Genomic DNA, 14,035 nt, shown 5'->3' on the forward strand with positions numbered 1-14,035 from the left:
GGGTGACACGTTCCTGATGAGTTTATGATCTGGATCATTAGTTTCTAGTCTCATCTGATACAAAACGATGTTCATTTTGAAGCTAATGGTCCAATTTAGAAAAAACACAATAACGCGATGGCTGCTTTAAGACGCATTCAGTTCAATTCAATTTTATTTATACAGCGCCAAATCACAACAACAGTCGCTTCAAGGCACTTTATATTGCAAGGTAGACCTACAATAATACATACAGAGAAAATCCCATCATATGACCTCCTATGAGCAGCACTTTGGCGACAGTGGGAAGGAAAAACTCCCTTTTAACAGGAAGAAACCTCGAGCAGAACCAGGTTCAGAGCGGGGTGGAACCCAGCAGATTACTGTCATCTGTTTTTCAGTCACATCCGCCCCTCCCTCGTTCAGGTGCACTGAAAGTCACTCAACCTCAGCTGTCAGCTGGTCAGTTTTTGGCTAAATGATTTGATTTTATTTAGAAAGAGGGACAATACATATTAATGAACATTTTAACAAATGTAAATATGCCAGATTGTAGCCTTGGGCTAATTTCCATCTGCAGTGTTTGGCTTAAGGCCCCAGTTATTTTGTTTGCAACCTAAGTAGCAAAGGGACAAAAGATGCACCTCATTAGCCAAGCTAGTTAGATAGCACTATAGTCAGCTGACACAGTCACATAGTTTAACGTAGAGCTTGAGCGATACTGAATTTTTGAGGCCGATACCAATAACAATACTTGGAGATGTCCACCTGAATCTGCTTAGATCAATTGGTTATGTTTTTGGCAATTGAAAAACAAACGTGTTGCCAACAGTGAAAACACCAACACTGCTTTGGCGAACAAACTATGTGACATCAAAACTCATAAAATGGCAATAGGATGTTTCTACCCCCTCTTCTCTACTGCCAATGCCAATACATCTACAATTAGCAATTATATAATATCGGCCTGCCACTACATCCACAGTTAATATGAACCATTTCTTTGGCTCTCCATCATCACTGAGCAACACCTCAGTCTTTAGCTCCTCAGCTGTATTTCTTGTTCTTAAAAAAAAAACTCACTTTGAACTTTGTTCTCTGATTCTGGTGTTGGTCTCCTCCCTCCTCACTTTGTCTCTGTCTCTTCCTCTTCCCCTTTGAGTCAGTCTCCTCCATCTCCTTCTCTTTCCCTTCTTTTCAACATTTTTTTTTTGCAAGGCAAACACTTCCATCTTTGTTATGGGTGGCTGTTTAATACTGTCAGCCCCAGTGAATTAGAAGAGGCTTGATGTTTAGCTTGGTTTTTTTCTGTTGTGCAAATGGATTTCCCTCCAAAATACGAAGACAGAAACACATTTTTCTTACACCTTGATGTACCGCACCCATCAAGCCCTTATGTTTTGGTGACCATGTCAGGTTTCTGTCACTTTCTAAATAACCTCATACCTCATTGTTTTATGGTATATAACATGGTCATGGTAATGGGTTTTTTGTTTGTGTTTTTACTGGGAAGTGTCTCCACAAAACCCTCGCCTTTTTATTTAAAGTAATTCCATCATTGCTAAGACAGTGGAAGAGAATGGTAAGCTCTCCCTGGCTTTCTCCTCCACGCCTCACACCACCTCTTTCCCTATCAAAGCTGCATCCATCAAACACAGGAGAGGTGCTGGTGAGAGCAAGGGGAGTGGGTAATGGGACTTTCTTTTCATGCAGCCTCAAAAGCCGACATGCATATTTCACATTGGCAACCGCTTTGAGTGAACTCATGCACACAAAAACTACCCGGTCCGCACCAGTTTTACTGTGAGGACAAAGACTCTAAACTCTGTATGTTTGTCTGTGGCATCATTTGTATATGAAAGCGAGAGAGAACGCAGCTGCAACTGAATATTTTCTTCAGGAGAAGATAACATTAACTTCATTTGGAGAAGTCCAGTTTAACTTCAGATTCTCCTAATAATAGAGGCTATTTTTTGGGGGGGGGGGTGTCACAAAATCAGCTTTTCTGTCTCCTTTGTCAAAAAACTATTGTTCAATTCCATTAGCTCCAGTCCCCCAAGACCCAGATAAGGATAATCTCCAGAGATAAAAAAGAAATTGTTACAAGAAAGGTGTCAACTCAAGAAAATGTTCATTGATGTCTTGTCCAGATTTTGGGGGGAAAGGCCTGTCCTACATTCAAAACATTAGTCTATTAAATATCCTACAATAACTATACGAGTCGCTTACATCATACCTATTTGTTATGCAAAGACTAAAATTAAAAAAGCTTGTGGTATAAGGCTCATACTGTGCTGAGTGATAAATCCTGCTCTTTTAGCCTGTAATCACAAATTGTATGCAAAACACAACACATTTGAATCTTGTAATTGCTGATTATCAACATCTCCTGAAGACAATATTGTATTCGAAAACAAGAAAAACTCCAACGCTTTAGATACCACTTAGGAAATCACTGCAGAATTGCTTCAATATCCCTCTCTCCCTGAAATGGAACAGACTGTTGACTGCCTTCCATCTTGACTAAATCTCCGGAGCCCCAGAGACAAACAAGTGAATGAAATGAAGCAGAGGTGATTTTCAGGTGGCACCGCAGCAAGCATAACCATATAAAAAAAAAAAGGGAGGGGGGCCTTGGGAGTCTGTTGCATACCAAAATATATGAGGAGCACACTGCTTGAATATTTCAGTGTATGCTGGTGGCTTTTATTTAGCACGTAAGCGGGAAGAGCTGATGTGTGGGGATGAGAGGGAGAAAAACATGGGATCTGGGAGAGGGGAAATGGAGGTAAAAGGAAAAATACAAACATCAGATGAAGTAATAGTGCATACTGTAGATAAGATACTTGGTAGAAAACAAGCACCCAGCCTCCTCCTTGTCTGATCTCATTTCCACGCTAAGCTCCCTGCTTACAGCCTCGACATGTATCCTGTACAAAACAGGGGCAATGGGAGGTGGCACTGCCTGGGGCAACGTGCGTATGTATTCAAGTGTTTGCACATATTATAGGTCTGTGCACTCCTGAATGACAGCAACCCTCGTCATTTTCTTTCACTTACAGGTACAAGAGAAAGTTTGGAATTAACATAAGTCTTCATGTAAGTCACAGCAGTCTGACTAAACAAAATACACAATCTGATTTTTGCATTAGCAGTCACGTGCAGTGGAGGCCAGATAGGAGCAGCACCTCGTGCAACCTCTTTCAGCAGTAAACAAATGCAACAGGAGGCTTTTAGAAACGCTTTTTCCTGCAGGAGTGTTTCAGTGCATCCATCTTTCTTTGGATAACTGAGCAGCCTTCTTGATTTGACCATTCCAAGATATTACCCTTCTTCTTTTCTAAGTTTAATCTACTTATCTACTAAGTAAAGCCTGAAAAAATTCTGAATTCATTATTCCCCTACTGACTGCAAAGCAACCAGAGGCAGGACAGCAGACCCAAACCATGATGCTCCCTCCACCATGTTTCACTGTGTGGATAAAAGTTTTGGTATTGGTGTGAAATATTTTGACTTATTTTTGGCGTTTTGTTTTATTTTTTAACACAACATTGCACATTGTGGCATAAGATCATTGTTCTACGTCTGTCCTATAGGTATGAAGAAGTTAATTACCTCTCAAAATTTGTTTAGCACCAGACTTCAGATATGTGAAAAAGTGAAAATACACTCTTTGTAAGCATTCTGGCATCAGTCACCATGATAATTAAAGCAAAGCTATTTGGCTGAGAAAAATGAGGCATAACCATTGGGGAATTTGGGATTTTAAACGTTTTACGGACATAAGTAACCATAAGTTGCTAAAGTATATTATTGGCATGATTACTGTTTTTACTACATATATGAATAAAATGGTAAAAAGTTAATTAACCATATAAGTGTTGATGTTGCATGGTTTATCCACCAGAGGGCACTCTGCAATTTCCCTGTTGGCAACATCCCTGTTAACAATTATAACAACCAGATGATCACCGCACTGTTGGGTAGATCGTAAATGAGGAAATAAGAAACTACTCTTAACAAATGTTAGGAAAATCTGCCTATGTTTGTGTCTGAAAGAACGAACGCATCGGCTGAGATGTCGGACTTTTAAATCAAAATATCAATCCTATCAGTTGGATTGATACAGCAACAACAACAACAACAACAAAAAACCTACACATGACACGCTTTCTTTTCTCGTAACCTTGTATGTTATTCTGCTGATAACTGTCCCTTTATGTTCCCCAGCTATAGCAACAGTTGAGTTTAGCGTGTTGCCAACATATTATGACCTCAGCAGTGTAGTCATTTGAGGTGCCGAAATACAGAAAACAGAGTTTCAAACACTTTAATACATACTAAGACTTATTTTTAACAAAAGTCAAGACATTACTTGACTCTTTAATGACCTGCGGCCAACTTGACTCTTGTGAAACATCAAATGGTCTTTTGCAAATTAAAAAAATAAATAAATAATAATAATAAACATTGTGACCCATCATTTCTTTCTTGAAGATCCGTGTTTTCCTTTGTGCTACTTTTCCATGAACACATTCTTATCGGGTGGGTTTTTGTTTAAGTGGACACGTGAACAAAGGTTTTAGTAACTTAGAGATTTCTGCTTGTATTTTGCTGTTAACTTTGGATCCTTATGTTTTCTTTAAATTTACAGACTTTGTTCTTGGTGTGATTCCAAGCTTTAGGACAGAGGTTCTGTTAATTTTTTATAGTCTGCATTGTGATTGATTACTTCATGTGTTCAATGAAGATCAACCACATTTTCACCTAAATGCAAAAATCCCACTATGTTGTATGGATGTCTGAGTGTGTATGTGCGTGCTTCCTCGCACCTTTGTGCAGGTATACACACAAAGCAGCTCGGAGCCCTGGGCACCTCATTAGCCTCCACCTCATTATGGAGTTTTCTATCTGTGTTTTCACTTCTCTGCTTCTCAGGCCAGTGGTTCTACTCATGACAGGCCATCCCTGAAGCACTAGAATAATAAGATAAGCTTAACCCAATATAAATGAATGGAATCAGGTTAATGTCCATGTTAAGTTGCACTGGGATGCTGCACTGATAGTCCCTCAGACCAGTGGAGTAACTTCTTACAAGAATTTCATAGCTAAAAGACCACTAACCATACTTGCATTATTTCAAGTTATTCTGTAACTTACAATGAGTAGATAGTTAAAGGTTTCTCACACAGCTGGCCTCGGGGCTGGCCTATTTATGTTTATTGAAGTGTGACATTCTGAAGGGAGACAACAAATCAATCAGATTTTAAATGTCTTCATTGATATAACTATTAAATGACATGTGAAATCACTATTGTCAAGAAAAAACACTGATTTGTGGTTACGACAACTTTGTCACTTTGTGTAACTTATGAGTGTTAACACATTACTTCTGAGCCAACTAAACCATCTGCACACATTTAATACAAATTACCTAGTAAGCCAAAAAAATCTATTAATTAAAACTGTATTTTTTTAAGGTAAAATCAGTATTGATTATTGTAGGTTCTTCGAAAGCATCTCAAGGTGACTATTGTTGTGATTTGTGGCTATATGAACATAACTCAATTCAAGTGAATTGAACTAATAGAGTGTAATGACAGGTTGGAAAAGTTGTTTTTTTAATGAACATTACAAAAAAACATCCAATACACAGTATATGTAGACTTAAAGTGATACTGATTCATATTAAGTAGCTACAATATGCATTTACCCATCAACAGAGAAACTGAGCAAACCCGATCTGAGTGAAATCAGCTGATATTAATTTTATACGTATGATAAAATATGTAAAAGCGCAGCAGCTCTGTGTGAGAAACAAATGCCTGTAAAGTATTTTTTATGCATTTCTACTGATCACCATGAGAAAAAAAGGTGTTTATGAGTTTTCCTAGCTTTTAACCATATTGTCCAATGTGCACAACTGTGACTAATAGTTCAATGTTTCAAACATAATGCTCAAGATGTTTTGAAGAAAATGACTTCTTATATCGGCCATAACAGAGCACCCAACTGTAATAAGAAATGCTTCAGTAGAACTAACGAAGCACAACAAAAAGATATGAAACTGCCAACCATGCAGAGTGAAAGTTAAAAGGGATCTAATCCCATGCATGTAATTATTAAAATCATGTGTGTTCTTCGCTTGAGCAGCTGTGTATATGCCCCATGCCAAATCATGCAGTGCTTAAGTAAGGGTCTTCCCATTTTACACTCGCAGGCAGATAGAAAAACATTAAATAAAGTAAGTAAATAAATCAAGATACTGAGACTTGAGACGGTATTTTTACTCTAACACTCAACTACTCTTCACAGTTTGTGCCCCATTTTTCGACCTATATCGTTTTAATTATTGTCATGTTTTTCCCCTCTGTGTAAGCCATCTCACATGTTCTGTCTTTAAGGTGTCCAACATCATCAGTGCCTCTAATTCCAGGACCAAATCTGCCTAAAAGCAGAAAAGGGAAAACCCTGCTAGGTGAGGTGGTGTGTGTGCAGCTGGAGGGGTCTCACCTCTTGAACAGAAGCTTGTTGAAAGAGAGGAATAAGAGGATTAGTTCTCGGTATGTCAATGTGAATCTGCAGAGAGAAGGAGAGAAAAAAAAAAAGACAAACACTGAAGCAACGGGCAGGTTAGCACAGATTTGGCCATTACAGACAGTGACAGGAACGGAGAGCGAGAGGAACAGTTAGTGGATTGGTGTCTCTGATTGAAGTCGGACTGGGGTTTCAGTTTTCTGAAATGGATAGCAGCTGTGGTCTTGAATGCAGCACTGCATATGAGAGCCCTTGCATGCTAAGATGCCTCTACGATAATATGTGCTTGCATCAATGTGTGTGTGTGTGTGTGCGTTTATGCATGTACGAGACCACATTTACACCATTTCAGAGTGTTTACCCCGCAGACGACCGATACGACAGGCGGACAGATTCATCAGAAGGGAGCCAGGCGGATGCAGGGCGGCAGCTGGAGCCAAGCCAACTGAAATAGCCCGGTCTGTTTGTAAGAGTGCGCGGCTGGTTACGGGACTGGGCATTGGGTCCACATCCAGTCCACCTTACCTCTGTCACCTTTGGCTGCAGCACCAAAGATTCAGGACTCATCCTAGGAATGTCTATGTGGATCTGACAGCAACATGGGAGAGAATGTGTTAGACACACACGGACACACACACATAAACACAAACACACACAATATAAACGTCCTCCACATGTACTGCATTTTCAGACTTTTTCAGGTGTTCTAAAGAAATGACAAAGGACATAAAGTGGAGTTATTACACTCACACCCAGTTCTATATTATATGTTGGAATGTATAGGGTAGCTTTGCATGATTACTTATAATCCTTATTTGTCTTATAGTGTATCAGTTCATCCACTGTTTTCAAAAAGCCACTCTAGCTAGTGGCTGCCCCTCACAAACAGAAGGTTTGAGCAAAAGATGGGTGGGGCCTCAGACGCCAAATAATTTACACATCTTCTGTCTTGATAGCATACTTAGTCAAGAGCAGTAATAAGAAGAACTTTGAGCATTTGGCTCACAGGGATGGCTTCCACATATAGTGATGTTTCTACATCGAGCGAGGACGTTTTTAGAGGTCTGGCTTGTCTCTTTGTTGGTGCGTTTCCAGAATTACTTAATGTAATAAACAGATTTGCATTAAAAATATCTAATGTGGAGCGCGGCCCATCTTAGAAATGGTTAATATCTTGATGCATGCGTCCCTCTGCAACAAAGCCACACTACTAACCACAGAGCCACCAAAACTTACTACAAACCAATGCTAAATCCTCCTGGATTTAATGACTGAGTTGAAACAAGGTATGGAAGGAAGCTTTGGTCATGTTTAATATGAGCGTGCACCATTTTCATAGAATATATGACAGAAAATAAGCTAAAAGTATTCAAGGCCACTTTAAAATGGGAAGTTGTGGTATTTCCCATGAAGCAGGTCGAGGTGGTCTCTTTGAGAATATAATAATTCTCTATGTAAGTTCCAGTAGCATTCAGCTCACTGTTTTAAAATTGTATTTTGACATTTGACATTTTGTAATTGATAAGGCCATCGTAAATGAAGGGTCGGTATTTTCATCCTCTAGTGGTCCAAATATTTTTAATGCACCAGAAATAAACCAACAAAATGCCATCTCCACACAACACTCTTCTCTGCTTGCTTGAAAGATAACAAAAAAAGACCAAAGCTAGATTTTTTTTAGCTCACTTTCTCCTGGGGAAGAATGAAACTGCTGCAGTACATCAAAAGGGTTTGCAGTTCAAGCTGGGACATCCGTATGCGCGCGCGCACACACACACACACACACACACACACTGTGGGCAAGTTACAAGGAACATAAACAAAAATATAAAAGAGACAAAAGAACAACCTCGAAACAGACGGACATTCAGAATGGATGATGGACACACAAACACAAGGATGACATGTAACAGAAATGAGCGGAGCCCTGTGTGATATCACTTAAAATTAATGACATACTTGAACAGTAGACCCACTTTCTCTTTACAAAATAAAGACTACACAGACTTACTATATTAATAATTGCAGGCCACAGAGTAGAAACTCAGTGAAGCAAATGAACCTCCTAGTGTTCCTTCTTCTTGTGCTTTTGGCAGCGTGATTTGGATCGCCATCACGCTGCAGTATTTCTCATGTTGTCAGCCAGTATTTTGGTAAATTCACAGGCATTGATGGTCCCATCTATAAATGTCATCTCCCTTTTGCACTCAACTAGCTCCAAATCATCACACCCCTGCGCTCTCTGTGCTTCACTATCAGGACTATGCATTCACTGTAGTGGTCCTGCTGAACCGCGCGTGAGCCAAAATAAATTTCCTCTTTGTGCTTCTTTTTTAAAGTCTACACCGGGTTTTTTTCTTTTCTTTTTTAAGTTGTTCGAACAGGCTGACATTACAAACTGTCCTTTACACTGTCTGAGCTACCACAGAAACACTCTTTCCATGGATAAACCCTGAGCCAAATCTGAAGTACTTGCCCAAACTTAAGGTCCGAGCCCCTTTGCAGCTATGTATCTTAACCCACATTCGGTGCTCAAATTCTGGCCTGCCTACATGCAAATTCATCTGCACAGTGATGCGGTGCCCACCTCATAACAGACTGTTGAAAACCTTTAGAAATATTTCAAAAAACAAATTAAATATGGATAATTAAATATGATGTCTTTTCCTATGCCCGATACTTTCAGTAGCTGTCTTATTTCTGCAAAGTTTACCGACTGCGGTTTATTGCAGTATTTTGCTACATTAAACACTAACAGCTGGGAAACTTGCAGATGTTTTGTTGAAGCCTTTATGTGGACCAAATTGCATGTAAGACAGACTTTTGGGATATACAACATTACGTGGGATGTTATTTTGTGGATTAAATTAAACCATGTCATTAAACTGCATATGCCTGACCCTTGGTGTGATCCCCATTTCCTGGCGTGAACCTTAGTAAAATTGAGTCTGACACTCGTGCTATACCTTTTGATTACTTCTGCAGCCGTCTCATTTCGACTCATTTATGGTTGGTCACTGATATTCCTGTATGCTTTACATGTGGGAGAATTCTCACAATAAATGCATTTCTAGCTCCTCGGGCAGTTCTTCTCCACGAGGAGCTATGATGCAGACACGTAGATTAAACATGAAGAAAGTTCTTGATCACTTCAGTTTATTTTAAGTCTTTGCTTTTTAGCAAAACTGTGATTAACATGGGTATTTAATTTTGCTGAACTGAGTTTCTACTTTGGGGGTCTTTCTTTTCACTGTATTGTTTTTAAAGTCTTTGTTTTCGACTCTTCATAAGAGGAAATGATCTACTTAAAAAATGCAGCTATTTAGAGATCGCACAGTTTCAAATGATGTCAAATGAACACGTCTGTGCAACAGAGAATATGCATTCTCATCTCAAACACTGCACTTTACACACTGTGCATATAGCACCACTTTGTTTTCTATTACATACAGTAAGCTACTTTTTATCTCATTTTATTTTACTTCTGTACTTATTTCATCCAGTCTTATTTACAGTAAGCAAAACCGCACAGGGGCGTCTTCCGATCTGTTGAGTACTGTATGTAAACACACATACAACCACGTAAATATGTATAAAGAAAAAAAAATCAAAAAAGAAAAGAAAGAAAAATACAGAAACCCAATACAAACCCACCATCCTGAGCAACATGAATGCCAAAGTAACATATGTACAAACACACATAATCAGGCACACAGCAAAAATAAATAAACAAACAAACAAACTAGAAATCACTAAAGCACAAGTAGAATCTGGCAGAAAAAGGAGGCTTCAAGACACAATCCAAACAATCATCAAAACAAAGTATGCCAGCTCCCTGGCACGGTGCAGAGGAGATCAATGGGAAATTGGACGGAATGTGAGAAATGTGTGTTTTTGCTATCGACAGTTCACTTTGATGTTCCTTATCGGCTCAAAATGAATGGGAAGTAGTCGAGTGTAAGAACGAGGGGATGGTGTGTGTGTGTGTGTGTATCCGTGTGTGGTGGTGGTGGGGGGTAAAAACGGATATTTTCAGAACCAAACAGAATACTGTTAATTTCAGTATCTCTCTGAAGCCGCTCGTCTCTGGTCTGTGACACAGACACACACAGATGAACAAACAATCAGACGAGTACATGAGGGAGAAGGACGAGAGAACAAAGGAACACAAGCAAGGGGGGGAAAAAAATGCAATAAAGATCACATTTTTGCCAAATAACTAGTGGCAGTAATCCTGACTGCAGGGCCAAATTCTGTAAAAAGGCACTCTTTACACACACACACACACACACACACACACACACACACACATATATATATATACACAAACAAACAAACGCTTACACTGTTTGTGTCCTAAATTCATGCTGAGCTAATACATTGGCAACGGGAGGATGCTCTTGTAATTAGAAAGAGTCTTTCTGGAGACTTTCATTCATTCTGTCCCTCAAGTTGGGGGATTCAGAAAACTATAGGCATACGAGATGTGTGGGCTCGTGTATATGCATGTACCTGTCTGTATGTGTCTTGATGATGCTCATCATTGCGAGAGTCGTAGTATTGCTGGATGAAGCCGAAATATTCTTGCCTCTTCCTCTGTAGAACGCTTTCCCTCCTCTCTGCGTTGGCTGGCAGGTAACCCTGATAGACAGAGAGTGAGAAACATACAACATCACCCATTTAAATGTTGATGTAAGTCACACTGTAGATTTGATTTTTCCATTTATCTTCTCAGTTCTTCATATATTCTTGTTTTTGGATCCGACTCAATTCAGTAAGAGTTCAGTTTTGAAGTAAAGTTACAGCTGAAAAAAAATGCTGTATTTTAATTCACTTTCTTGCAGACAGCTCAAAGAGAAGATTGATACTACTTTCATGCCTGTGTATTATTGATGAAGCTGAGGCCTGGAGCTGGTTAGCTTAGCTTGAAAAGAACCTATTTGGCTCATTTTCAACTCCAAACTTTTAACTTTGACTTGACTTGAGTGGCTTTGCATAATTCACACTTCAAGATAATCCCAATTTTTCTTATTCTGGGCTTCGGTTCAGCTACCTTTTAGAGCTGCTCTCGCTTTGAGTCATGTTCTTCTCATTGGCTGTCACTCACAAACAGTAGGTTTGAACAGCAGGTTGGCGGGCCTGTTGTACAGCAAGGATAGTCTATGCCTGAGAACATATATTACAGATATCAACTGTTTATTAACGCATAACAGTACGCTTTATTAGGTACACCAGCTCAAATGCTCATTAATATCTAATAAGCTAATTACAAGTAATGCTCTTCTGCCAAGGTATGCAGAGGAAATGAAAATTTAAGCAGCAGAAGACCACACTGGATGCCACTGCTGTTAACTGACAACAGGAAACTGAAGCTACCGTCCACACGGGCTCAGCAAAATTGGACAACAGAAGACTGGAAAAACACTGAGTGGTAAGTTGATACTCTTATTCCCAAAATATTAACAAACAGAGGATTGGCTTTGAATGTTAAGGCTGGCCAGAGCTTCACATTTGCCAGATACTCATCTAACTATTACTACAGGCGTGACTTCTACCATTAGCTCAAAATGCTAACTCATTTTGACGCTCACCATATCTCTTGTAGGATTAGTAGTGAGTAACCAATTCACCTGTCTTTTTCTAATACATGCAAACATGCTTGTCGATTCCACATGGGATTCATTAATTGAGCATATATTCAGGGAGGCCATCTTTCCAGTGTTTAAAAACACACAATGGTTTTAGGTTTCCCATCTCAGTACTATTTGTTTCTGTTAGTACCATTTAATGAGCTTTTATTTTAAAACTTGCTCTCAAAAAAAAAACTTGCTTTGAGGTTTTTTTGAGCCAAGTTCAATCACAACCCAGACTCCACCACCTGGGACTACATGGTTTGTAAATGATACACTTCACTTTGCAAAGAAAACTTTCTGCTTCCTGCCCAAATGCTTTCTGCTTCTTCAGGGAGTTACCTTTAAATGGGTATTTGTACGCGTGTGGAGGGGGGTGTTTGTCAGACGGCATATGTGAGCATGCATTTGTGAAAGACTGTATCCTGGTTATGCGGTCAGGCTTATGCAATGAGGAGAAAGTCAGCCCTAAAACGAACAAAAAAAAATACATCTATTAAAAGTGAGAGCTGGGGCTAGGCGTTCTGAAATATTCAGAGAGTTACAATCTTCAAAACTGAACTCAAACATGACTTCAGGCCCTGAAAACTACTTCCCGTAAGAAAAAGCTGGTTCATCTAGCTGTGAAACATTCAAAGGGTCCCTTTTTATTTTAAAATGACATCTATGAATGAACCATTTTTTGCCATTTTTCTCTGAAGAGCTTTGATTATGACAACAGACAAAACGACTGCCTGTTATCAACCGCCTGTTAGATGACAACTAAGCAATCTCAGAGACTGAATAACGTCCACCCGCTGCAGGTAAAAGCCCTCTAAGAAATATAATAAATGCGCCTTCAGGTTTTAGATTGTGCTTATTGTGTTGTGTCTGCCTGTTCTTTCTGTGCCTTTGTGGGTTCATGCAAGCTACAGTGGGGCAAAAAAGTATTTAGTCAGCCACCGATTGTGCAAGTTCCCCCACCTAATATGATGACAGAGGTCAGTAATTTGCACCAGAGGTACACTTCAACTGTGAGAGACAGAATGTGAAAGAAAAATCCATGAATCCACATGGTAGGATTTGTAAAGAATTTATTCATAAATCAGGGTGAAAAATAAGTATTTGGTCAATAACAAAAATACAACTCAATACTTTGTAACATAACCTTTGTTGGCAATAACAGAGGTCAAACATTTACTATAGGTCTTTACCAGGTTTGCACACACAGTAGCTGGTATTTTGGCCCATTCCTCCATGCAGATCTTCTCGAGAGCAGTGATGTTTTGGGGCTGTCGCCGAGCAACACGGACTTTCAACTCCCGCCACAGATTTTCTATGGGGTTGAGGTCTGGAGACTGGCTAGGCCACTCCAGGACTTTCAAATGCTTCTTACGGAGCCACTCCTTTGTTGCCCGGGCGGTGTGTTTTGGATCATTGTCATGTTGGAAGACCCAGCCTCGTTTCATCTTCAAAGTTCTCACTGATGGAAGGAGGTTTTGGCTCAAAATCTCACGATACATGGCCCCATTCATTCTGTCCTTAACACGGATCAGTCGTCCTGTCCCCTTGGCAGAAAAACAGCCCCATAGCATGATGTTTCCACCCCCATGCTTCACAGTAGGTATGGTGTTCTTGGGATGCAACTCAGTATTCTTCTTCCTCCAAACACGACGAGTTGAGTTTATACCAAAAAGTTCTACTTTGGTTTCATCTGACCACATGACATTCTCCCAATCCTCTGCTGTATCATCCATGTGCTCTCTGGCAAACTTCAGACGGGCCTGGACATGCACTGGCTTCAGCAGCGGAACACGTCTGGCGCTGCGGGATTTGATTCCCTGCCGTTGTAGTGTGTTACTGATGGTGACCTTTGTTACTTTGGTCCCAGCTCTCTGCAGGTCATTCAC

At 39.8% G+C, this 14,035-nt stretch overlaps 1 protein-coding gene across 3 annotated transcripts in view; it reads right to left on the reverse strand.

Moving 5' to 3' along the window:
* The window catches only part of tbc1d22a (TBC1 domain family, member 22a), a 158,461-nt gene that overhangs the window by 95,492 nt on the left and 48,934 nt on the right, over window positions 1-14,035 (reverse strand). The window contains exons 7-9 of one of the 3 annotated variants that reach the window (XM_042217849.1): window positions 11,029-11,157; window positions 7,042-7,104; window positions 6,493-6,558 (exon numbers count right to left, since the gene is read on the reverse strand). In XM_042217849.1, coding sequence (XP_042073783.1) covers window positions 6,493-6,558; window positions 7,042-7,104; window positions 11,029-11,157 — 258 coding nt within the window. The remainder of the gene's footprint in view (window positions 1-6,492; window positions 6,559-7,041; window positions 7,105-11,028; window positions 11,158-14,035) is intronic. The other 2 variants (XM_005915698.3, XM_005915699.3) reach the window with 2 other exon arrangements.

This window comes from Haplochromis burtoni, unplaced genomic scaffold (genome assembly GCF_018398535.1).
Source record: "Haplochromis burtoni strain Fernald_Lab_line unplaced genomic scaffold, NCSU_Asbu1 Contig_14, whole genome shotgun sequence".
Lineage (NCBI taxonomy): Eukaryota > Metazoa > Chordata > Actinopteri > Cichliformes > Cichlidae > Haplochromis > Haplochromis burtoni.